Raw genomic sequence first — 26,413 nt, 5'->3', positions numbered from 1 at the left:
AAATATAACAAGACTAGAATCGAACACTGCTCGATGTCGTTAAGTTCAACATGTGATCAGAACATTGGTTGATGTGTTCAGAACACAAAATGAGTGATTAAATCATAACAAGACTAGAATAGAACACGATACACGATACAACGTGTGTTCAGAACATGTCAGAGAAAATTAATAAGACTAGAATTCTGAACACCTTGTGCAAGAGAGCGGCTATTATAACGCCCTCCTCCTCTTCCCGTTTGGTTGAGGCATAGCTTTATCGAACATACAACGCGATCTTATTCATAAGGCAGTACAAGTACTGCGTAGCCAACTCGCTCGGTAAACGATAATATGAATACAACATGAGTACAACTTCAAATGATTTGCCTTCTATCATTTGTCTTGTGCGAAAAGAGAATATTACAGTAAAAACCATACTGCGTAGCCAACTCGCACGGTAAACGATGATCTGATTTAGTTACAATAGAGAAACATATATTCAAACCCTGTTCTCGTTTCTTAAAAACGGAAAGTGAAATTAAATAGAACGCTTAGTGCTATAAGAAATACATCGGTTATATTTAAGCCCCTAGCAGTCGAACAAGTTATCGCATAAACATGTAACATAAAATATTAGTCAATCTGTTGGCATGGTTTACAAGCATGTAGCTCATGCGGAAAGTAAAATTAAACAGAATGCTAGTGATGTAAGGAATACACTTCTTACTTTTAGGTACCTAGAAGTTGAACAAGTTATCGCATAAACGTGTAACGTGAAATATCGGTTCGGAAAATTATTGTTTTAATCTGTTGGCATGGGTTACAAGCATGTAACTTATGCGGAAAGTAAAATTAAACAGAACGCCTACAGCTATAAGAAATACACTGCTTACATTTAAGTCCCTAGCAGTTAACAAGTTATCGCATAAACATGTAGCGTGAAATATCGGTTCGAAAACATATTATTTCAATCTGTTGGCATGGGTTACAAGCATGTAGCTTGTGCAGGAGAGGACTATTTACAAGATGATTGTAAAATGCTGAACCGAAAAAATAATCGTTCTACACACATGATAAGGAATAGAACCCAGGGGTTACGTCTTATCAAAAGGGCAAAAGGATGAAAGGACTCTTCCTCCACCTCCTGCTCCTGACCGCATCCTCCTCCTCCCCTCCTCCTCTTCCTACTCTTCCTCCTAGGGCTAATGGGCTAAAGGGCTAATGGTCTAAAGGGCTAATAGGCTAAACGGCTAAAGTATAAAAGGGCTCCTCCACCTTCTCACCACGCCCTCCTCCTCCTAGAACGAGTTAGCTGAAGTTGGTACATTTTTAATAGCAGCAACACCCTCAGAAACGAAGAAATTCATGCCGCACACAACGGGGAACGGAACCCAGGGGTAACGTCTTATCAGAATTACCTAATAAAGAATAAAATCCCCGACCTATTAGTCGTGCAATGAGTTGCGTTTTTCTAACAGAAATCAGTATCTGCTTGATAGGTTTTAGTGTTTGGAACACTGAACGTTTGAAGACGGCAGCAGTGAGCTTAGCGATGTTCTGTTTTATTTTAAATTCCGAGCTACGACGTGTATAAGGTGAGCCTTGAGGTTTAGCGCCGTGAAAATGGCAGCAGTGAGGTTAGCGATGCTCTATTATCCTTAAAAGTCAGGTTAGGGTGCGTCAAGGTGACAGCTGTCAAAGAAAGCGCGTGGCTTTGTTTACAAACAAGAGCACGTGGTCGTGAAGTCACGGTCTCGTGATAAGCTATGTCAGCACGCGAAGTTCAAAATCTATCACGTTTGTGAAATATGTTGCTTCACCTTGAATATTTACTGTGGCTTTGTTCCGTTGTATTATTAATACTCTGACTGACAGAGCAAATGCAACACCAAGAAGGAGTGGTCAGAACTTTATGCCAATTGCAGGGTAGACTGACGTAACCGAGGTAAGCTCATGATGTGAAATGCGCCGCTGTGCTGCGCACGTAGCGAACGATAAATGGGACACGGCGTTGGCGAATGGCCCACTTCGTACCGTGATTTCTCAGCCGACAGTCATTGTAGAACGTGTTGTCGTGTGCCACAGGACACGTGTATAGCTAAGAATGCCAGGCCGCCGTCAACGGAGGCATTTCCAGCAGACAGACGACTTTACGTGGGGTATGGTGATCGGGCTGAGAAGGGCAGGTTGGTCGCTTCGTCAAATCGCAGCCGATACCCATAGGGATGTGTCCACGGTGCAGCGCCTGTGGCGAAGATGGTTGGCGCAGGGACATGTGGCACGTACGAGGGGTCCAGGCGCAGCCCTAGTGACGTCAGCACGCGAGGATCGGCGCATCCGCCGCCAAGCGGTGGCAGCCCCGCACGCCACGTCAACCGCCATTCTTCAGCATGTGCAACACACCCTGGCTGTTCCAATATCGACCAGAACAATTTCCCGTCGTTTGGTTGAAGGAGGCCTGCACTCCCGGCGTCCGCTCAGAAGACTACCATTGACTCCACAGCATAGACGTGCACGCCTGGCATGGTGCCGGGCTAGAGCGACTTGGATGAGGGAATGGCGGAACGTCGTGTTCTCCGATGAGTCACGCTTCTGTTCTGTCAGTGATAGTCACCGCAGACGAGTGTGGCGTCGGCGTGGAGAAAGGTCAAATGCGGCAGTAACTGTGGAGCGCCCTACCGCTAGACAACGCGGCATCATGGTTTGGGGCGCTATTGCGTATGATTCCACGTCACCTCTAGTGCGTATTCAAGGCTCGTTAAATGCCCACCGCTACGTGCAGCATGTGCTGCGGCCGGTGGCACTCCCGTACCTTCAGGGGCTGCCCAATGCTCTGTTTCAGCAGGATAATGCCTGCCCACACACTGCTCGCATCTCCCAACAGGCTCTACGAGGTGTACAGATGCTTCCGTGGCCAGCGTACTCTCCGGATCTGTCACCAATCGAACACGTGTGGGATCTCATTGGACGCCGTTTGCAAACTCTGCCCCAGCCTCGTACGGACGACCAACTGTGGCAAATGGTTGACAGAGAATGGAGAACCATCCCTCAGGACACCATCCGCACTCTTATTGACTCTGTACCTCGACGTGTTTCTGAGTGCATCGCCGCTCGCGGTGGTCCTACATCCTACTGAGTCGATGCCGTGCGCATTGTGTAACCTGCATATTGGTTTGAAATAAACATCAATTATTCGTCCGTGCCGTCTCTGTTTTTTCCCCAACTTTCATCCCTTTCGAACCACTCCTTCTTAGTGTTGCATTTACTCTGTCAGTCAGTGTATTTCCGTGTGAGCAATTTTGAAATACCAGTTAGCAATGGTTTTAAAATTTCACTGACTGATTTTCCCCAGAAATAATTAACTGGACAAACTACAGTTCCAAGTTTCTGAAAAATGTCTTAACAATCCCCTTGTTTTTAGAAGTATTTCTCGTCTTTTTCAACGCGACCAAACAGTCTGCCTGGTGGTGTAATAGGATGTCCAGGTACCGGAACAACTACAAGTAATGCTTGTATGTGATTTGGAGCGTCACATTTCAACCACCAACTTAACATACCCATCATAATTTGATTTCTGTTTTGTGGCCTGCAGCCATCGACGAAATGGTTAATGGTGTGAAGGGTTACAGGGAACACCGTGTTACTTTTTCTGTGATGAACACAAAAAGCTAATTCGTTGGAACTTTGGAAACCATCATCTCCTGTCAGTAATAAATGAATGTGTTTACTTTCGATTGTGCTGTCGTAGACGTACCTTCACATGTTGTAAAATTATACATGTAAAGCTGGCGACATAGTTTGTTCGAGAAGCTTTTCCATTAGAGCGCTCTTGTAAAAGTCTAATGAATAAGTAACACCATATTCTGCGTTCGCGAGAGATTGTGAAATTCTTGTGCACGTAGTTTGTAATAACCAAGTTTGGTAGCAACTTATCCTTCAATCCTATGCTACTATCAGTATTGCCACTACGTCGTGGGTCGGCGGCAGCTATAACACTCTTTTCACAGGTTTTTAATTTATTGTTCATTTCTCTTTCCTCTAACTGCACCGCCAGCATAGATAAAACTACAGCACCACACTTCACTGAAAGCCACCATAAATCTCATGAAATGTACTTAAGAAATTATCCTGGAAATGCAGTCATGTAAGAATGCACTGCGCGAGGGATCGCACGAAGGCAATTTGCCACGGCATATGCAAGAAAACTTAAACTATACCGGAACGCAGCAAGCTATACACTGACGATAATCAACGTCAGGCGTGAGAGAGGGAGAGGAGGGGTGAGACGAGCGCAGTAGATAAACTGGATGGTTCTGCGGCCACCGCCGCCGCAGGCTCCCAGGGGCCTCCTCCACCGCCGCCTCCCGGGGAGCCTACCCAGGGGCCTCTTCTCCCGCGGGAATTTTAATTTTGGTGCGTGATTTGAATTGGTAAACAAAGCCACGTGCCTTTTTGACAGCTATCATCGACAACAACGCATCGCTAACCTCACTGCTGCCATCTTGAGGGGCCTAAACATCCGTGCTGCCAACTAAACCTCACTAGCGCGAGATTTGAATGGGTAAATAAAACCACGTGCTTTTTTGACAGCCATTATCAATAACAACGCATCGCTAACCTTACTGCTGCCATCTTGACGGGCCTAAACCTCAGTGCTGCCAACTTAACCTCACTAGCGCGAGATTTGATTCCGTAAACAAAGCCGCGTGCTTTTTTTGACTGTAGTCATCCACCATCTTGCATCACAAACCTCAGGGCTGCACACTTTAGATACTTACTTTTGAAATGCGGTGGCGGCAATCTGAAAAATTCTATTTGACAAGCTGCTATCTTTAATCAAACGAGCACCATGCTGCTATCCTTATCGTAGTAGTGGACAATTTCTACGTAACAGCTGTCATCCGCCATCTTCCATCGCTAACCTTAGTGCTGCCCTCTTTACGGAACTGCTGGTAATTAAAAATCCACGTGATTTTTTTAACAGCTGTCATCCTCCATCTTGCATCGCAAACCTCAGTGCTGCACTCTTTAGCTACTTACCTTTGAAATGTGGTGGCGACAATTTCGACGTGCTCGTGTTTGAGAACAAACCCACGTGCTTTTTTGACAGCTGTCATCCGCTATCTTGCATCACAAACCTCAGTGCTGCACTCTTTAACTACTAGCTGAATTGGTAAACAAAGCCCCGTGCTTTTCTGAGAGCTCCTATCAGCCATCTTGCATCGCTAACCTCAGTGCTGCACTCTTTAGCTACTTACATTTCAAATGTGGTGGCGGACAATTCCACGTGACAGCAGCCATCTTTAATCAAGAGAGTACTGTGCTGCCCTCTTTAGTTACATAACTGTAAGATGTGGTGGCAGAAAATTTTAAAAATTCCCGCTATCTTTATCGTAGTAGCGGACAATTCCGTCAGCTGTCATCCGCCATCTTGCATCGCAAACCTCAGTGCTGCACTCTTTAGCTACTACCTTTGAAATATGGTGGCGGATAATTTAAAAAATTCTACAGCAACCATCTCTCGACGCTAATTGCACAAGATGGCGGCTATACATGACTCCTTAAGGGTGCTTACGCAAGTTGGCTGCTATAAATAGGTTCTTATAGGACGCCCTTGGGACGCTTACGCAAGGTGGCGGCTATACATGACTCCTTATGAGAAGCTCATATCAAGAAAGCTACCTTAGAGGCTAACGTGCCGTGCTAATTCGATTCATTAAATTTGGGGCTCAAATGCAAAATGTTAAATATCTCGAAAATGTTGCGCCGTAGAGCAAAACGGACAAAATTTTTCTGCCTAATACCTGGGTTCGAGGTATGAGGAACATGATGGCATAAGAAAAACATGGTCTAATGATGAGATCTTCGGTTCGGCTCCTACTTAGGCCCTTTGGCATTTGCTCTGTTTTAGCTTGTATTGAAGTAAGTTTTTGTAACATGATCAGGTCTAGCTATGGCAGAGTGTATAACGTGCCGTGCCGGTTCGATTTATTAAATTTGGGGCTCAAATGCAAAATGTTAAATATTTCGAAAAAGGTGCGTCGTAGAGCAAAATGGGCAAAATTTTTCTACCCAATACCTAGGTTCACAGTATTGGGAACATGATAGCATAAGAAAAAATTAGGCTAATGATGAGATCAACGGTTCGGTTCCTATTTAGGCCCTTTGGCATTGACGGCTATCTAATTCTACACGATGGCGGCTGCTAGCTTAAGGGTGCTTGCTCAAGATGGTTTGAGACGCCCTAGCGGTGCTTGTGCAAGATGGCGGACACAAAATGGGGGCTATATGTAGCTCCTTATGTGACGGGTTAAGAGCGGTTGTACAAGATGGCTGCTATAAATAGGCTCTTATGAGAGCCCTAGGGGTGCTTGCGCAAGATAGCAGCGACAAGATGGTGACTATACACAGCTCCTTATGATACGGCCTAGGGGTGCTCGCTAGCTTAGAGGCTACTGCGCAAGATGGCGGCTGCTGTTATGCATGCTGTGGAGAGCAATTTTAAATTCCATATGCTTGCGGCCATCTTTAATCAACAGAGCATCGTGCTGCTATCTTTAGCTACTACCTATGAAATGTGGTGGCGGCAATTTGAAAAAAAATTCTACGCGCTTTTTGGACAGCTGTTATCTTTAAACAATAGTGGCTATACATGGGCTGTTAAGGCCTCATCATTCTCCTCCTCCTCCTCTAATACCTCCTCATTTATCTCCTCCTCCTCTGCCTCCTATGTCAAGGCATAGCTTTATCGAACCAACATCGCGAAGGCAAGAGTGTGCAGCGATAACATAATTATGCATGTTTAGAATTTCAGATCACAAAAGAAACATAACAAGACTAGAATTAACACTGTATTCGATGTCGTTAACCTCAACATGTGATCAGAACATTGATTGATGCGTTCAGAACACTACATAAGTGATTAAGACTTGAATCGAACACTGTACTCGATACAATATGTGTTTAGAACATGTTAGGGGATATTTTGTTCTAAGAAGAACAGATTGAAACATAACAAGGCTAGAATCGAACACTGTAATCGATATTGTTAACCTCAACATGTGATCAGAACATTGTTTTATGTATTGAGAGCAAAAGTACAATTTCAATGATTTGCCTGGTGTAAAAATTAAAAACACACTGTGTACATATCGCGTAGCTTACTCGTTCATTAAACGATATATAACTTCAATGATTTGCCTAGTGTCAAAATCAAAAACACACTGTGCACATACTGGTAACCAACTCGATCGGTAAACGATAATCTGATTTAGTTATAATAGAAAAACATAGATTCAAACCCTGTTCTATTACCGCAAACACGGAGAGTAAAATTAAACAGAACGATCGGTGCTATAAGAAATACATTGGTTACATTTAATTCCCTAGCAGTCGAACAATTTATCACATAAACCTGAAATGTCAGTCAATCTGTTGGCCACGTGCTTTTTTGACGGCTGTCAACTTGACGGACCCTAAACTCAGTTTGAAGGGCAATAGAGCATCGCTAACCTCACTGCTGTCATATTTACGGCGCTAAACCTCAAGGCTGCCACCTTATGCATGTCGTAGCACTGAATTTAAAATCCACCAACAGAACATCGCTAACCTCACTGCTGCCATCTTGAAAAGTTCAGTGTTGCAAAAAACAATCAAGCAGATACTGATTTCTGTTAGGAAAACGCAACTCATCGCACTACTAATAGGTCGGGGATTTTATTAGGTAATTCTGATAATACGTGATCCTCGGGTTCCATTCCCTGTTATGTGTAGTATGAATGCCTTCGGTTCTGATCACAAAACCATTTACAAATAGAGATTAATTTGCCACACTTAACAAAGTAGAAGCGTTCTTGCTGAGAACAATCGATTAGGGTGTTGCTGCTATTAAAAATGCACCAACTTCAGCTAACTCCTTCCGGAAGGAGGAGGGTGTAGTGAGGTGGTAGAGGAGACCATTAGCCCTTTAGCCCATTATGCCTAGGAGGAGGAGGACGCAGTCAGGAGGAGGAGGTGGAGGAAGAGTCATTTCATCCTTCTACCCTTATAATAAGACGTAACCCCATAGGTTTCATTCCCTATCACGATTATTTTTTCGTTTCAGCATTTTTCATATTTCATGTCACATGTTTATGCGATAACTTGTTAAATGTAAGCAGCGTATTTCTTATATCACTAGGCGTTCTGTTTAATTTTTATTTTCTGCATAAGTTACATGCTTGTAACTCATGCCAGCAGATTGACTGATATTTCATGTAACATGTTTATGTGATAACTTGTTAAATGTAAGCAGCGTATTTCTTATATCACTAGGCGTTCTGTTTAATTTTTACTTTCTGCATAAGTTACATGCTTGTAACTCATGCCAGCAGATTGACTGATATTTCATGTAACATGTTTATGTGATAACTTGTTAAATGTAAGCAGCGTATTTCTTATATCACTAGGCGTTCTGTTTAATTTTACTTTGCGCATGAGCTACATGCTTGTAACCCATGCCAACAGATTGACTGATATTTCATGTTACATGTTTACGCGATAACTTGTTCGACCGCTAGGGACTTCAATGTAACCAATGTATTTCTTATAACACCAATCGTTCTCTTTCATTTTATGCTCCGTTTTTGCGATAATAGAACAGGGTTTGAATCTATGTTTTTCACTTGTAACTAAATCAGATTATCGTTTACCGAGCGAGTTGGCTACGCAGTATAATTTTCTGTTGTTTCTAATTTTCGCACAAGATGAATGATAGAAGGTAAATCATTAGATGTTTTAATTTTTGCAATATCGCTTAGCGAGCGAGTTGGCTACGCAGTATGTACACAGTGTGTTTTCGATTTTTACACTAGGAAAATCATTGTGTTGTACTTTTGCAATATCGTTTACTGAGCGAGTTAGCTACGGGATATATGCACACTAGGCAAATCATTGAAATTGTACTTTTGCACTGAACACGTCAAACAATGTTCTGATCACATGTTGAAGTTAACAACAACGATTACTGTGTTCGATTCTAGTCTTGTTATGTTTCAGTCTGATATTCTTAGAACAAAGGTATCCCCTAACATGTTCTAAACACATGTTGTATCGAGTACAGTGTTCGATTCTAGTGTTAATCACTTATGTAGTGTTCTGAACACCTCAAACAATGTTCTGATCACATGTTGAGGTACAGTGTTAATTCTAGTCTTGTTATATTTCTTTTGTGATCTGCAAGTCTAAACATGCACAATGTTGTTATCGCTGGACACTCTTGCCTTCGCGACGCTGGTTTAAACATGTTCGATAGAGATATAAAGCCATGCCTTGGAATAGGAGGCGTCGGAGTAGGAGGAGGTAGAGGAGGAGGTGGAGGAGGAGCAGGAAAAGGAGGAGAATGATGAGGCCTTAACAGCCTGTGTACATCCGCCATTGCTTAAAGATGACAGCTGTCAAAAATGCGCGCAGAATTTTTTAAATTGCCGCCACCTCATTTCAAAGATAGTAGCTGAAGATAGCAGCACGGTACTCTGTTGATTAAAGATGGATGCAAGCACATGGAATTTCAAATTGCCCTCCACCGCATGCATAACCGTAGCCGCCATCTTGCGCAGTAGCCTGTAAGCTAGCTTTCTTCGTAAGAATAGCCGCCATCTTGCGCAAGCACCCCTAGGGAGTCTCATAAGAGCCTATGTATAGCAGCCATCTTGTACAAGCGCTCTTAAGCCGTCGCATAAGGAGCTATGTATAGCCGCCACGTTGTGTCCGCCATCTTGCTCAAGCACCCCTGGGGAGTCTCAAGCCATCTTGTGCGAGCACCCTTAACCTGTCTTATAAGAAGCTATGTACAGCTGCCATCTTGTAGAATTAGATAGCCGTCAATGCCAAAGGGTCTAAGTAGGAACCGAAATGTTGATCTCATCATTATACTTCTTTACTCTATTGCTATCATGTTCCTGATACTGCGAACCAACGTATTAGGCAGAACAATTTTGTCGGTTTTGCTCTACGATGCATCGTTTTCGAGATATTTAACATTTTGAATTTAAGCCCCAAATTTAATGAATCGAACCGGCACGGCACGTTAGACTCTAAGCTAGCTTTCTTGATAAGAGCAGCAGCCTTCTTGCGCAAGCACCCTTAAGGAGTCTAATAAGGAGTCGTGTATAGCCGCCATCTTGTGTCCGCCGTCTTGCACAAGCATCCGTAGGGTGTCTCAAGCCATCTTGTGCAAGAACCCTCAAGCCGTCTCATAAGAGCAGTCGTCATCTTGCGCAAGCATCCCTAGGTTGTCTCATAAGGAGCCATGTATAGCCGCCATCTTGCACAAGCATCCCAAGGGCATCTCATAAGAACTTATGTATAGCAGCCATCTTGCGTAAGCACCCTTAAGGAGTCATGTATAGCCACCATGTTGAGCAGTTAGCGTCAAGAGATGGCTGCTGTAGAAATTTTTAAATTATCTGCCACCATATTTCAAAGGTATGTACCTAAAGAGTGCAGCTCTGAGGTTTGCGATGTAAGAAGGCGGATGACAGCTGACGGATTTTTTTAAAATTGCCTGCAAGATACCAGCAGCACGGTGCTCTCTTCATTAAAGATGGCGGATGACAGTAGACGGAATTAACCGCTACTACGATAAAGATAGCAGCACGGTGCTGTGTTGATTAAAGATGGCGGATGACGGGTGTTAAAAAAGCACGTGGATTTGTTTCCAAACAAGGGAATGTGGAATTTTTCAAATTGCCGCCACCACATTTCAAGGTATGTAGCTAAAGAGTGCAGCGCGGTGATCTCTTGATTAAAGATGGTGGATGACAGCTGCCAGAAAAGCACGTGAGGTTGTAAAGCACGTGGAATTTGCCGTCACCACATTTGAAAGGTAAGTAGCTAAAAAGTGCAGCACGGTGCTCTCTTGATTAAAGACGGCGGATGACAGATAACGGAACTTTTCAAATTGCCCGCTACTACGTGCTTAAGGTAGTAGCCATAAAGAGGGCAGCACGGTGTTCTGTTGATTAAAGATGGCGGATGGCAGCTGACGAAATAGCCTGCAAGTTAGCAGCACGGTGCTCTCTTGATTAATGATGGCGGTTGACAGCTGTCAAGAAAGCACGTAGATTTGTTTACCGATTCAAATCTCGCTCTAGGTAGGTTAAGTTGGCAGCATTGAAGTTGAGGCCCGTCAAGATGGTAGCGCTTGGGTTAGCGATGCGTTGTTGTCGACGATAGCTGTCAAAAAGCACGTGGCTTTGTTTACCGATTCAAATCTCGCGCTAGTGAGGTTAAGTTGGCACCACTGAGGTTTAGGCCCGTTGAGATAGCAGCACTGAGGTTAGCGATACGTTGTTGTCGATGATAGCTGTCAAAAAGTACTTGGCTTTATTTACAAATTCAAATTTCACGCGGGAGGAGGAGCGGGCCCCTGGGAAGGTCTCCCGGGAGGGAGAGGAGGTGTGAGCCCCTGGAAAGGACCCCGGGGGGCGGAAGCGGAGGCGGAGCGGGCCCCTGGGAAGGACCCCGGGAGGTGGAGGCGAAGCGGGCCCCTGGGAGCCCTGTGGCGCCGGCGGCGGCTGAACTCTCCAATATATCTACTGAACAGCCGCCATCTTGTGCAAGCATCCCTAGGGCGTCTCATAAGGAGCCATGTATAGCCGCCATATTGCGCAAGCATCCCAAGGGAGTCTCATAAGAACCTATGTATAGCAGCCATCTTGCGTAAGCACCCTTTAGGAGTCATGTATAGCCGCCATCTTGTGCAATTAGCGTCGAGAGATAGCTGCTGTAGAACTTTTTAAATTATCCGCCACCATATTTCAAAGGTAGTAGCTACAGTGTGCAGCAGTGAGGTTTGCGATGCAAGATGGAGGATGACAGCTGTTAAAAAATTCACGTGGATTTTTAATTACCAGCAGTACCGTAAAGAGGGCAGTACTAAGGTTAGTGATGCAAGATGGCGGATGACAGCTGTTACGTAGAAATTGTCCACTACTACGATAAATCTAGCAGCATGGTGCTCTGTTGATTAAAGATAGCAGCTTGTCAAATATAATTTTTTGAGATTGTCGCCACCACATTTCAAAGGTAAGTAGCTAAAGTGTGCAGCACTGAGTTTTGTGATGCAAGATTGTGGATGACTGCTGTCAAAAAAGCACGTGGCTTTGTTTATCGATTCAAATCTCGCGCAAGTGTGATTATATTGGCAGCACTGAGGTTTAGGCCCGTCAAGATGGCAGCAGTAAGTTTAGCGATGCGTTGTTATTGATAATAGCTGTTAAAAAAGCATGTAGCTCTCAAAAAACACGTTGTTTACCCATTCAAATCTTGCGCTAGTGAGGTTTAGTTGGCACCACTAAGGTTTTTTTTTTTTTGCTAGAGGCTTTTCGTCGCACCGACACAGATAGGTCTTATGGCGACGATGGGATAGGAAAGGCCTAGGAGTTGGAAGGAAGCGGCCGTGGCCTTAATTAAGGTACAGCCCCAGCATTTGCCTGGTGTGAAAATGGGAAACCACGGAAAACCATTTTCAGGGCTGCCGATAGTGGGATTCGAACCTACTATCTCCCGGATGCAAGCTCACAGCCGCGCGCCTCTACGCGCACGGCCAACTCGCCCGGTCCACTGAGGTTTAGGCCCGTCTGCATGTGGCTTTGTTTACCAATTCAAATCTCGCACCAAAATTCAAATTCCCGCGGGAGGAGGAAGAGGCCCCTGGGAAGGCCCCTCCGGGAGGCGGCGGTGGAGGAGGCCCCTGGGAGCCTGCGGCGGCGGCGGCCGCAGAACCATCCAGTTTATCTACTGAGCGCCCTAAGCCCTACAGCGGCTAGCAACGAAATTATTAACAAATATTTAAAAACTGCGGCAAACTGCTGCGGGCACGACCTATCGCGTGTTAATCCGGTGGGACAAGGACAAAGTAAATCAATGACCGAAATACAAACAACAAAAGCTGAAAATGAGCAATAGACCTAGTACTTACCCATAAATGGGCACCATCGAACCCAGAGGTTTTGGTTAAGGTGTTACCTGTTTCAGCTTTGACCTGTTTCAGCTTTGAATTGATTAAGATAGTGAAAGGAAACTCAATATTAGGTCTTAATAAAATCAATAATTTTAATTCAGGAAAGGAATGAGTTAGACATAAATAACCGAAGTATTCACCGACCTTTTAACAAACACACCATCGAATTATGTTGAAATAGTAAATAATATATTAAACTGTCTGGCTCCATGGCTAAATGTTTAGCGTGCTGGCCTTTGTTCAAAGGGTTCCCGGGTTCGATTCACGGCAGGGTCAGAAATTTTAACCACCAATGGTTAATTTCGCTGGCACGGGGCTGGGTGTGTGTGTCATCTTCTTCATCATTTTATTCTCATCATGACGCGCATGTAGCCTACAAGCGTCAATTCAAAATACCTGCACCTGGCGAGCCGAACCTGTCCTCGGACACTCCCGGCACTAAAAGCCGTACGCCATTTCATTTCATATATTAAACTAAATTAAAGACTTAAGGACGAGGGCTCGTTTTTCCTGACTAACTTGAAAAGAAAGAATGTGGTAACCTTGAGAATAACAAGTAATAGACAACATTTTTGTGAGGTTTACTTTAGTGAGCTTTCACAAGAGCATTAAGTTACAGTCTAGCTCCACAATTAATTATCTTCAAATATTTGGTTAACTTTCAGGACGGGATAGGCCCACAGGGAAGGCAGTAAAATATATTAATTCAAGAGGGGAAAATAGTTTGGCAAATGCTTCACAAAAGCAAAATATTTATAATCAGGAAATAATTGCACGATCAATCCTAGAGATATCAACAGGGCAACACCCACACCAAAAACAAAATGATCGCCATAGCAACGAACCAACAAATTTCAAGAACAAGCTAAACGACCAATCACAGAACAAGACTACAACAAAGGTCAATAACATGAGCAAAACAAAACATTAAATTACAAGATTAAATAATATATAAGGTAGGTTTAAAAAGAAAGTAAATTAGTGAAATTAGAAATTTCATGCACCTTCGGAGCCTCACGTAAGCTCTGAGCCGCCATAGATTCATGGTTTTTATTTGTGGGTACATCAGGGAGTAAAACGTATTCCCGAATGAAATAATAACTTGAAATTAACATCTTTCCTTTTATGACCAACAATATTACCATCTGATTAACATTACTTCCTTCCGAATGATTTTAAAATTACGTCTTCACTTAATTTAAAATTTTATCAAAATAATTTAATAGCCGCTGGCGTGGAGAGAATTATTTCCGAAACACTTAAAATCACGCCAATTTCCGTGAAGTAACTTTCCAGAAGAATTTTACTTCATGATCGCTGAAATAAAAGTTATGTAGGCTTGAAGAACTTACGTGTACTGATTCAATTGCCAGCGAAGAGTAAGCCAGATAATCACATACTCACAGACTCATTCGTATCCCAGATCACAAAAAATGACATTAATTAGAAATTCAGAGCGCGATGATTAAAAAGAAATCAACAGAAACGCAATAGAGGTTTGAAACACTCAAATTATGACCACTATCCCGGGTCTACATTCCAAGCCAACGTAGCATCCCGGGAGACCACATAATGCGTCTACACGCTAAGGCTCCCACTCACGAAGTCACTTCACATCATGACAGATCGTTGCACGCTAGCATAGGCTACCAATGAGCTAGAAAGTAGACTGTAGAGTGACTAACATGGCTGCTACAGCGATCTGGGTGCTACCAAGGCGAAATAGCGAAGCCATAGATTATGTGCCGTCTCTATAATTTATTCCGCTTATAGTGCGTTACTTTCAACAGATTACATCGTATAAATCATTCTCTCTACGTGTGCGGCATGCAATAGCTCACATTTTTAGAGGAAACACTAAGGATATATCATTTTTCAATCAAGTTTGTTCACTAATGTGCACACTTTTGGGCGATTATCAGAATTACGTTGCCTGTCTAGCACAATCCAGCACGTGTAGGGTAGGGCTACTTTTATTTTCTTGTAGGAAGTGACAAACTGCCAAACACGATAAACGTTGTCCTGCCTAGGCTGATTGGCTCAGACGGTAGAGCGCTGACTTTCTGAGCCCAGGTTAGCGTATGTGGTATTTGAAGATGCTCAAATACGTCACCCTTGTGTCACTAGATTTACCGGGCCTTATAGGAACTCCGGCACCTCAGTTTCTTCATAAACAGTACAAAGTAGTTGGTAGAACAAAAAAAGCAATAACACTATTTATTATAAAATTGTTTATTTATTTTTATTTATTTATTTATTTATTTAATTGTGTCAGAAACATACATTATATCTTACAATAATATCAGGACATTATATAGAGCACAGTTCCCCAGCATCCATATAACTTAAATGAATTTGTAGGGGGTCCGTTGTTTGTAATTTCGTTTTCTTTGCCAATTTTTCAGATATTTATCCGTTTTAGGTCAACTTAAGACCGAATCGGTGGTTTTCATTTTTCGTGTCTGTTTGTTTGTCTGTTTGCTCCACCATCACGGCGAAACGGCTGGATAGGCCTCAAACAAACTTCATATTTAGATTATTTATACTCATACCGAGGAAGGTTTCGATATGCATATAGTTTTAAAATCTTTTGAATAGACGGGGTTTTATTTCTGGTTTTCCTTCATTTTCTCTTATACTATTGATTTTCTGTAAACTCCGCGGACCGTGTGTGAAACGCGTCTTCATTATTAACAACTTTCGTTATGTTCATAATTTACCTTACTCTTCAAATGGCGGAGAAATTTACTATCTTCTGCTGGTATTATGCTCTGCATTGAGTGACCGACAGACCGACAACGAACCTACAGGTTACCATGGCAACGTCTCTGACTGCATGCCAGCAGGAGAGTAACGTATATCCATTTTCCTCATCATGCCTCTAATTTCGTGGTTGTTCCTACCATTGTGCGGGATATTGGCGGAATATCGTTGGAGGTTATAACCATCCTCGAATAGCGTAAGCGATAACACCATTAGTCATCGTCTTATCCCTTTACCTAAGAATCCGTGTGCCTAAATTTCTCCCCTGTTACCGCCTTCTTATATCCATAACTCACACCAGCATAATTTATTGAGGGGCATTTGATTTTCCAATACATTCACTTGGAATTTACATATTTGTACCCATCCCGCTGTCCTCAGTTATATCCTATTTTCTATTAATTTCAACTTTCTCAGCTGTATTATTTTCTTCCTTAATTACTCTGTAAGTATGCGAGTGCTAATCTCAAAACCTGGGCAATCTATTCTTGGAGGAACTACAATTTCCAGGCTATGCAAATGTATAACTTTTGGCCCCGGAAAATATCGAAATATGGATGCGATTTTAACGACGACGCAGACCTTCCTTTCGGAATAATTGGTGGCTAAACGGTAAGTCGTATCTCAAAAGATCGCGTTTCAATTCGAAAAGATCTACAACTTTGGGGCTATGACATTTTGTCGTATCTCCATCCCTTATTTGTTAAATAGTACTGCATTTCTCGAGTTCAAGTTAATTTTATGCTTTTTGCACCTGTATGTTATCGTTTGGCACACTTATAAGAAAGATGCAATCATGACATTGAGCACGCACATTGACATTACCAGTGGCCACATGCTCGCAAATTTTTTGATTCCAGGGTCACATGAGTATTAAAAAAGTAGTACGTGAAAACTGTACCAAATTTCACCCCATTAAATAAATAACTGAGTCTAACACATAAATATAGGAGATACGAGAAAATGTCATAGGACGAACCATTCGTCTGATGGTGAAGTAGGTTTGTATATGCAATTTAATATAACTTAGTCTTACTCACACTGCCTTTACAGTAATATACGGAGAAATCCGTGTACAATGTAGAATACCGTAGCGAAGCACGGGTGCATTTGCTAGTTTGAAAATAAATATATAGAGAACAACGATGATACAAGACGCTTACTGCCCAACGCCACACCTACAGTGTTCTGAATTTCCTAGTCATCTCATCCCCTCTGCCAACGATGCGGTGCAATATTCGGGATATTCAGTTCTTCATCACTACTACTGCTAAGGGAGTTGTCTACGTAGTTCGCGGCATATAGCTCTTAGCTTTCATTCGGGATATAGAGAGTTCTAATCTCATTTCCGACAGCTCTCATATCTGGTTTTCCGTGGTTCCCATTTACCCAACAGGCAAACACGGGGGCTGCTGTGACTTAACTAATACCACTGCTACTTCCTTCGCAGTCCCAGCCTTGAATTTCACATCGTAGCGATAAAACGTGTCTGAGTGGGTGCAACATAACGCCAATTCAAAAAATCGGCATTACCATAATCTTCGTCCAAAAAAGTGAATTAATCAGAAAAGTAGCCTAAACTTATCTCATTTAAGATTATTAACACAAGAAGGACTGCCCTCCTTTTAAACAAATATTTTTAAAACTTTTACCCTACAACTTTCTGTTCTGATTTTATTATTATTATTATTATTATTATTATTATTATTATTATTATTATTATTATTATTATTATTATTATCATTATCGTTATTATTATGGAATACCTTATGGCACCATTGTTCACTTCAAACCTTGTACTCCACGGCTCTAGAATACTTATTTTTCATAAATTATTATTAGTTTTACGTCCTAGTAACTACTTTTTCGGTTACGCTGAGGCGCCGATGAATTGACCTACGCATTATTAACTTTTCTTACAACAATGAGCTTCCTCCTGTCACCAGGTTACTTTGGACATGTCAAGGACATGTTGCGGACAAGCTCTGTTTTGGAACAGAACTGTAAATTTAAGGTTTAATTTCTAAGAAATAAGAAGAGTTATGGAACAATACACTAACATACATTAAATATAGAGTCCTAATATATTATGAAACATTCTCTATCTCAGTTTTTAATATTTTCTGGACATAATTAGTTCTGAAACTAACCGACTCAACTCCCCTTTAGTCATTCTCTGCATATTTGATGCATCCGCCCCCCGTCCTTTAAGTGGAGATTGGAATCAGTTAGACAGCTAGATAAGCCAACGGTGTCCTAGCCAGTGTCTCACAAAGAAACGAACATACTGTGGAAGATATCCACCACTCACTCAGGAAGAGGGTCAAGTGCTGAACTTCATCGTTATCACACATATTAGCCATAAACGAGTATTATTGATGCTAGAGGACAGATCATTAATGTACCAGGTGTATGCATAAGTTTTTACCGGTTTTATGGTAAAGAAAACCCGTACATTTCAAGAGAAATCCATTTTTGGTTTATTCAAAATATTGACCATCGGCTTCTACACACTTAACCAATCCTTTAGATAAGTTATGAATGCCATTACCAGAAGAACTGCTTGTTTTTTGAGGCAAACCATTCGTCGAGCTATTTTCCAACTTCCTCGAAATTGCTGAAGTGCTGCTCTGCGAGCGCATGCCCTATTGATGCGAAGAAGTGATAGATGGCGCCAGTTCGGAGCAGTACGGCGGGTGCGGGAGGATGTCCCATCCATGCGATTTCATGGTGCCTTTCACTAGTTTTGCCGTGTGAGATAGCGCATTGTCGTGTAAAAAAATCACTTAGCCATGACTTCTGACCCATTCCGTCGGTACAGAAATGGTTTTCTTCCATAGCTCTGAAGCAGGATTTAACAAGTGACTTTCAAATTTTCCATTTGCCGTTAATTCAAATCGTGTGGGACCAACTTACCGAGTTTATTGATCTTCCCCATTGCTCGTAAACGTCTGCTCATTGTTTCTTGCGACACATTTAAACTGCTGTTGAGTTTGAGTTGGGTCATCATCGAATAACGCCTGCAATTGCTCGTCTTCGAAATTTTGTTGTCTACCAGAGTGCGCATTGAAATCAGCACGTTTACTTTGTCGAAAACAAGTTTCACATGTTCCAATCTATAGAGCGTGTTCGCGATATGTCTCTACCAGGAAACGATGACTTTGCACCGCCTTTTTCTTTTAAATAAGAAAAACTATCCTTGCTGTGTGTGTTCTTTCCCAGGCACAAACTGAATGATAGTACACAGACGCTAGTGTTTAGTGGACTCAACTTGAGTGTGTTGGTAGGTTAATGCCAGACAAACAAACTGGTGTACGTGTCAAATTCGTACGCCGCGTACTCTTCTCTGGCGCCATCTCTTACTGAAACCGCAATCGACTTATGCATACAGCCGGTAGATAAGGACTCAGAAAGAAATTCCCTATTGAATCATAGTCTGTAATACTAACGTTACACAAAACTGACGTTGTGGAAAAACTTTTTCTCCAATGCAAAGAACTTCAATTTCATGTTGTGAATTCTTTTCGAAGCATGAAGGAGCCAGGAAATGAATGAGAAAGGCTATGAAAGCGTGAAGGTTAAAGCCACATTGTCCCCTCAAGAGCCATCTCCCTTGGTGCTCCTAAATACACCACCATGTGGGTAAAGGATTTCTCCACATTCCCCATACACAGCACACAATACTTCAACGATGTAATTTCCCTGTAAGAATATATTGAAGTAAGAAGAAACAAGAAATAGAATTAAAATAATATTACGGAAGAGTGTCGGTGGGAATCCGTTAAGAACGGATCTATGTTTAATGGAAGCGACTATGGACACGAAGTTCCCATCCATTACGTCGCTTAACCCAATGAGCATTGCTGCACGTGGCGCACGGCAGTACTGCCGTCTAGTCAGGTTTTGTTGTTGAATGTTTGAAATATTGTTTCCTGACATCGTACTGGCGGACATTTAGAACAATGTTGGGGGATATTTGACATGTTCAACGAACTTTATTCCGTGTTTTATCACATCTCGTTTGTTCTGTGATGCAGTTCTGTCGCAGCATCTGTAGTCACGTAACCTAAATTATAAGTGTAACTTTAGGTAACTTTATTAATGGAGAGAAGTTGGAATCAAAATAACTTAAAATCAAGAATTCAAAATTTTCAAGGAAATACTCACCAAAATCTCACTGATCAAAAGGTTATGACTGGTCATGCCTCTCAGCCACTTGCGGATTTGCAGTCTATCAAACCAATTTTCCTTGTGTTCATTTTCCTCTGGTTACGTGTAAAGGAAAATGAAAATTACCATACCGTACTGCAGGGATCTATATTTATACTGTACATAAGGTTCATTTCCTTTATGCACACGCACACCAAAATGATCAGGGAGGAAACTGTTCTGGGGGACTGCATATCAATATGTGGCTGGCAGGAAAAATAAAGGACAGGAAGATCATTGTAACATGCGATATTGCTTCTCAGGCATCGGTAGTCACTTTGTATATTGAAAGAAATCCAACACACAGTTTTATAAGTAATAACATTTGAAAAAGTTATGTGTAGCTATTCTCGAAGTTGTTAGCTTTACATCACTCAACCCGGGGAAAATGAGATAAGTTTTTTAATAGTTTTTCATTTTTTCAATAATCTACTGAGCCGTATCTTGCCGGCCCATAAAAGATACTCGGATTATTATTTGACATAATATATAAATTTTAGTGATATAAATTTCGGCCCCATATGGTAAAAGTAATGATTCGCAGGATAGCTGAGACTGGAAGGCTATAGAGACAACATGTCGCTGGATATTGCCCAGTACTTCCTCGGGATCGTGAGAAAGGCTTAGCGTCACTAGGAGTTGGCACATCTCGGCACGTGTACTAGGTGTTGGCCATGAGAAACATTCAACCAACGAGAACGCGTGGATGTGGCAAATATGGAGTCTACATCGCGCGAAGTCATAGTCCTAGGTTGACCAACATGAACATTTTCTTGAAATAAATTCGGTTATTTGACGGATTTCCACAGGTCTACAAGTGAAATATAATCAGGAGCACGATACAAAAATTATAGGAAGAGATTTGATATTATTTGAACGGTGTTTTATTGGTATGTTATAATTAATATTGTGTCATTATGAATGGCAAGCACCCTGATTGGTGGCTTGTCTAGACATGCGGGAAGCCCCTAACTACAACGGCATTAGCCACGCTTCCTTAGCATCTCATGCTCTGGAGAGACGTGATGTGAACGTTGTTCGGTGTGCTCCGAGAATTGTACGTGAAAGCTGCCACGTGGATATATGAGTAACAGTATATGGTTTTTAAAACCAATAAACAGTGTTTTCAGTCGTGCAGTGGAATAAATTAACTGATGCAGAGTTAATTGGAGATCATTTTATAGCACAGAGTTCACTACCAATAAATAGACGGTGATAGCCACAATCTGGAAGTGAAGAAGAGAAGCTCAGTTATTCCCCATTTTCGTGTCGGTCGCGTTTCGCGAGGAACTCTCGATCCGTACCGCGGGCCGCTCTCAATAACTGTGTATGTATACCCTAAAGTGTTAATTTTCAAGTGTATTTGTGTGTCTGTGTTGGCTGAGTTTATAGCCAAGAAAGGGTTGTTCGGCACGTGCAGAATTAAGCGGTGAAGAGATATTCATCCAAAGCCTTCTGTGTTGCAGTGTTCAAAAACCTTCAGCAAGAAGATGGCATCGCTCATGGAAGAAGGAAGAGTATTTCTATGTGTTCAAGCAGTGATCAACATGGAGTAACTACCTAACGAAGCAGGGATGTGAGCCGTTGCCATGTGTCCGGAGAGTCGTCAAATATAAGGCGCATATTTTAATTATGGAATGTTATAGGGGTTATATTAAAATACTAGTGCATTTTAGTGCAGGGATTTTCTTTAACTTAATGAAAGCCTGACGGCATGTGTTTATTTCACTTTTGTGTTGTTGTATATACGGATAAGAAAGAAATGCATGTTCTCTGTATTTTTATTTTGATTTACGACTAGTTATATTTGATAATGTGGAGTTGTTAGGATTATTTGTTGCTAATTTATGCATGATAATTTAGCTTAATATTATTCTGATGTTTCCTTGTATATTAGTGCTAGGAGGATTAGATTGACAAGTTCATCCAATTTCAAAGTTAAACACTTGCCACGTTGAGAGTGAATTCAATCTAATTTTGATCATTTAGAAAGTTAGTAATAGTTAAATTGCATGACGCATGGTATTTCAGAAGCTGACACGTAAGGAGCTGCATAACAACGTTGAAAGAATAGGATCTTTTAATTTAGGTTGGAAACTGTTTTGCCCAATGATTTGTAAAGGAATCGAACCTGGTCTCATAATGTAAAAGACTGATGAAAATTGTAAGAGATATAGGAGGTTATAATGCATGCGGAGTTATAAAGTAATTATGCAGGCCGATTGATAAGTGAAAGAATGATGTGCAGTGAATATGTACCTGCTATTGTCTTCTGAGAGAATATTAATTATCAGAATTGACGAAAGTGAATCCAGACTAATGAGTCTGATGTATGTAATAAATTTTCGAGGCATGCTAGGAAGGAATACGATTGTACGTGAGTTTCCGTATAGCCGAAGAAAGATGATATCGCTTAGCAAGCTTATTTATTGGCCTTGTTTACATAGACAGCATGAATGAGATGGTTTTTCCGTGATACAATCTTGGCGGACAGAAACCAAGCCTTAGTACAGTGTTGAGGTCCAACATTTCCTTTCAGCCTACAGCGCAGCAGGAAATACGTGACGGATGATCGCGCTTTTGAGTGCGCAAATTCAGTAGAAGAAGACAACGTTGCTCATTGCTTTCCACGTGATTAATGATGGAAAATAATATGTTTTTCTCTTACAGGATGGTATTTTGTGATGTGTTATGTTGTTAGATATGTTTTGTTATCTAATGGGGAACAGCCCGAGTGCTGACTAATATTGATGGTCAATCTAGTTCTCACTAGATCCTTTTTGGTGAACCGCGATTCACGTCGAATCAGTGTAGTACGTAAGATTTATTTTCTTTATACGATGCAAATAGGTGCGATACTTTGTTCATTGTAAATATAGCGTAGGGAATGTCACTACTATTTTTCATAATTCATGTCATGTCCCATTGCGTCTTAATTTTCCTTTTATTGAAGTTTTCTTTATCTTAATTTTCCTTTTATCGTAATTTTCTTTCATCTTAACTTTCATTTTAACGCTTAATCTTGCGACGACTCAGAAAAATTACAAACCCGTATCAATGTGATACTTTAAAGAGTGTTACTCCATCCGAAATGAATAAGTGTCAGTATATGCGTACGTATACTATTATGTATAATGAACAATGGGCAAGCAGAAGAAGATTATACCTAAAAGTTTTCAAGTATTCATTGTTGTGCTTGATACTTCATTTCACATTTGATTCTTTGATTACTTAACGTTTTTAATGTCCAGTTCTTTCTTTAATTTTGAGTTTATGTTAGTGTCATTTTTATTGTTTGATTAACTTGATTTTTTATTAGTATAATTCGAATATTTGTGAATAAACTCATCCTACCCCATATTATTGTTTCTCATTCGAGTTATACCTCCATTTTCCTGTCATTTACTTATAATTAAGTGAGGAACTTCGACTTTTAGCCTGACCCATGGACAACCAACCCACACTTTGCACAACCTTGAGTTAGTCGGATGTTTATACAGGAATGGAGGCTTCGTCCTAGAGGGTAACTACCCCTGGGTACGGTACACTGCTATGGTCAAGACACTCTTATTCTGTGACACTAACAGGATAAAACAATTCTGTCATAGTACAGAGATGTAAAAATTGAAACACTCAGTAGTAAGTTTCGATTATTTCCATTGGAACACTACTTATTACTGCCTGAACATAAAAATGACCATACATCTTTTTTTCCTGCTGCTACAGTTGATTGTTGTCTGTTTAAAAGAAGTTATAGACTGCAAGTTAAATTCTCACTAAATTACACCAGTGATGTTATTCTAGATATTTTAGACTCCTATATCAATATTAAAGTCCATTTTTGTTGATTTTTGATTTATCTCTTGAGTGCAAGTAGATAAAACGAAATCACATGAAGTGAATGTGTGATATTTTGCTTTCTGCCTACTTGAGTGGTAATATGACTCACTGTGCTTTGTACTACTTACTATCTAAACTCCTGGAAACTGAGGTAGTTGGATTGCTAATTGGACCAAACAAAAGACATAATCCCAAAGAAATATTTTAAAAATTATGAAATTCCGTTCACAGATTTTAGCTGGTTGGGTTAATATTTGACTCAATTACAGGGAGTTTTCTGATAAAAACTAGAAGCAGAATTTAGGGCAATAAATATGGCATTTTCTTCTCCTTTGAATCTAACATTTTTCACACCTATGTTCGTCCAGATTATTCAAGAATGCAAAACAGTCCCCGGTTATAACCAGATAAGTTGATTTATCTTTCTAATATTCTGAATATTGTTAATGAAAGTGACTTCAACCAGATAAGTCAGTTAGTCCTGTGTATAACATATTTTCTGTTAGTATTTTACCTGGTAACCGAATTTTTGGTTGTGAAATTACACAGCTACCTTTGTTAAAGAGAACTACTAAAACGTTCTAGCTATCAGTACACAAATGTGACCCCACTCTGGTTCTGTCTGGTCCACATCAGAAAATAATGCCTGGTGAATATACGACAAGTCACTGTCATTCATGATCCAAACCAGGTTGTTCATTAATATTTTAACTTAAAGGAAATCAAATAAAAACCATTATTTAAAAATCTGTTTCGTACATCGCAGAATGGTTTGAAAACTTTGCATGAATAGCTGATTTCGTATTGTTTTAAAAACAAACAAAAATGCTTCCCCTGAGAACGTTACTATTTTCGACTTGCCTTGCCTGGTATGAGTGATGTAATACTGAAGGAACATAAAAAACATATACTCATTCTAAGAGCTGTTAGTATTATACTCGACTAAATGTTCTCTCTTACCAGAGTCATGTCGTCCAGGAAAATCTGAGTCCGCAAAGATCCGATTTGAGAGATCTGGACCGAAACGTGTACCAAGTAGGCGGAGTAGGTTAGTCTGCTGAGAATCCGGAACCAATCCCAGGTCAGTATCGTGTTGACGAAACCTGAAACAATATTATTAGCATGAAAGAAGTCAGTGAGAGAAGCCTATCCCATGGATCCCTTCTCCATTTTAATTTAATTGAACAATTCAGAGCTCCCCACTCCCAGGCACCATGCTTCCACGCTACAGTCCAAATTCTTAGCAAACGTTCTTCTGGGTGACCGGCTGGCCGTGATCATGTACATAGTCTGATTATCTCTCTCTCTATATATACAGAGTGTTAGGGGTATACGTGCAGATATTAAGCTAGTCGGCAAAGAAAAATACATCCCGCAATATATGCTATGTATTTTCTACCTTGTCCTGTTAGTTTGCCCAAAAATGAGCCAAATATTTCAGGACCTAATGTTTTTTGAACGGCCGTAGCAGGATATGCCGGTTACGTCATTCTGTCCAGTCGTAGTGGAAGTACAGTAGCAGAGTATAGGGCTTGTTGAACCTGTTTCTTATCGCAGGCCAACACATGTTGTTGTGCACTACCCTAAAGGCTTGACAAGTAGGAGAGGATGACTCACGTGCCAGGCCACTTGTACTCGAAAACCGGTGTAGGGTACTCTGTGTGAAATGTACACAGAATCCTTGCAGTGACCTCGAAGATACGTACCAGCACATACATGCGGATCAAGTATTGTGTAGTTGTGTGTGATTTATAACACGTCAATGGCATTACTCAGTGATCAAAATGAAAGGAATTAGTTAATAAGTAAATGAAAAATGAGCGCAACATTTATGTGCTGTAATTGCGACAGTCTACGATGAATTTCTGACAATAGACAATGCGAGTTGTCTGTGCGCATTCATAAATTTTTCAGGTCAATGAAAGGACGGTGGACACTGAAAGAAAAGGATGTAAGTATTCAGTCATATTGTTATTAATGAGACAGATTTCAAAAACCGTAGTTGCAACCATGCGTGAACATTGCTCGAAGGAAAAATAGCTACTGTGGATTTTTTTTGCTAGTTGCTTTACGTCGCACCGACACAGATAGGTCTTATGGCGAAGATGGAACAGGAAAAGGCTAGGAGTGGGAAGGAAGCGGCCGTGGCCTTAATTAAGGTACAGCCCAGCATTTGCCTGGTGTGAAGATGGGAAATCACGGGAAACCATCTTCAGGGCCGCCGACAGTGGGGTTCGAACCTGCTATCTCCCGAATACTGCATACTGGTCGCAGTTAAGCAACTGCAGCTATCGAGCTCGGTCTACTGTGGAATTGCCGCCAGGCATTTCTAATAGAAGGCTTATTCTTCTTTATCCTAATCTGTTTAACCTTCAGGGTTGGTTTTCCCTCGGACTCAGCGATGGATCCCACCTCTTACGCCTCAAGGGCAGTGTCCTGGAGCGTGAGACATTGGGTCGGGGTACAACAGGGAGAATGACAAGTACCTCGCCCAGGCGGCCTCACCTTCTATGCTCAACAGGGGCCTTGCGGGGGCCTTGCGGGGGAATGGGGAGATTGGAAGTGATAGACAAGGAAGGGGGCAGGAAGCGGCCGTGGCCTTAAGTTAGGTACCAT

The 26,413-nt window shown here is 41.5% G+C and overlaps 1 protein-coding gene across 1 annotated transcript in view; it reads right to left on the bottom strand.

Annotated features, from left to right (window-relative positions):
* The window catches only part of LOC136866639 (nose resistant to fluoxetine protein 6), a 254,056-nt gene that overhangs the window by 29,348 nt on the left and 198,295 nt on the right, over window positions 1–26,413 (bottom strand). The window contains exon 11 of the mRNA XM_068226574.1: window positions 24,758–24,900. Coding sequence (XP_068082675.1) covers window positions 24,758–24,900 — 143 coding nt within the window. The remainder of the gene's footprint in view (window positions 1–24,757; window positions 24,901–26,413) is intronic.

This window comes from Anabrus simplex, chromosome 3, assembly GCF_040414725.1.
Source record: "Anabrus simplex isolate iqAnaSimp1 chromosome 3, ASM4041472v1, whole genome shotgun sequence".
Lineage (NCBI taxonomy): Eukaryota > Metazoa > Arthropoda > Insecta > Orthoptera > Tettigoniidae > Anabrus > Anabrus simplex.
This window is presented reverse-complemented; position numbering and strand designations above follow the sequence as displayed.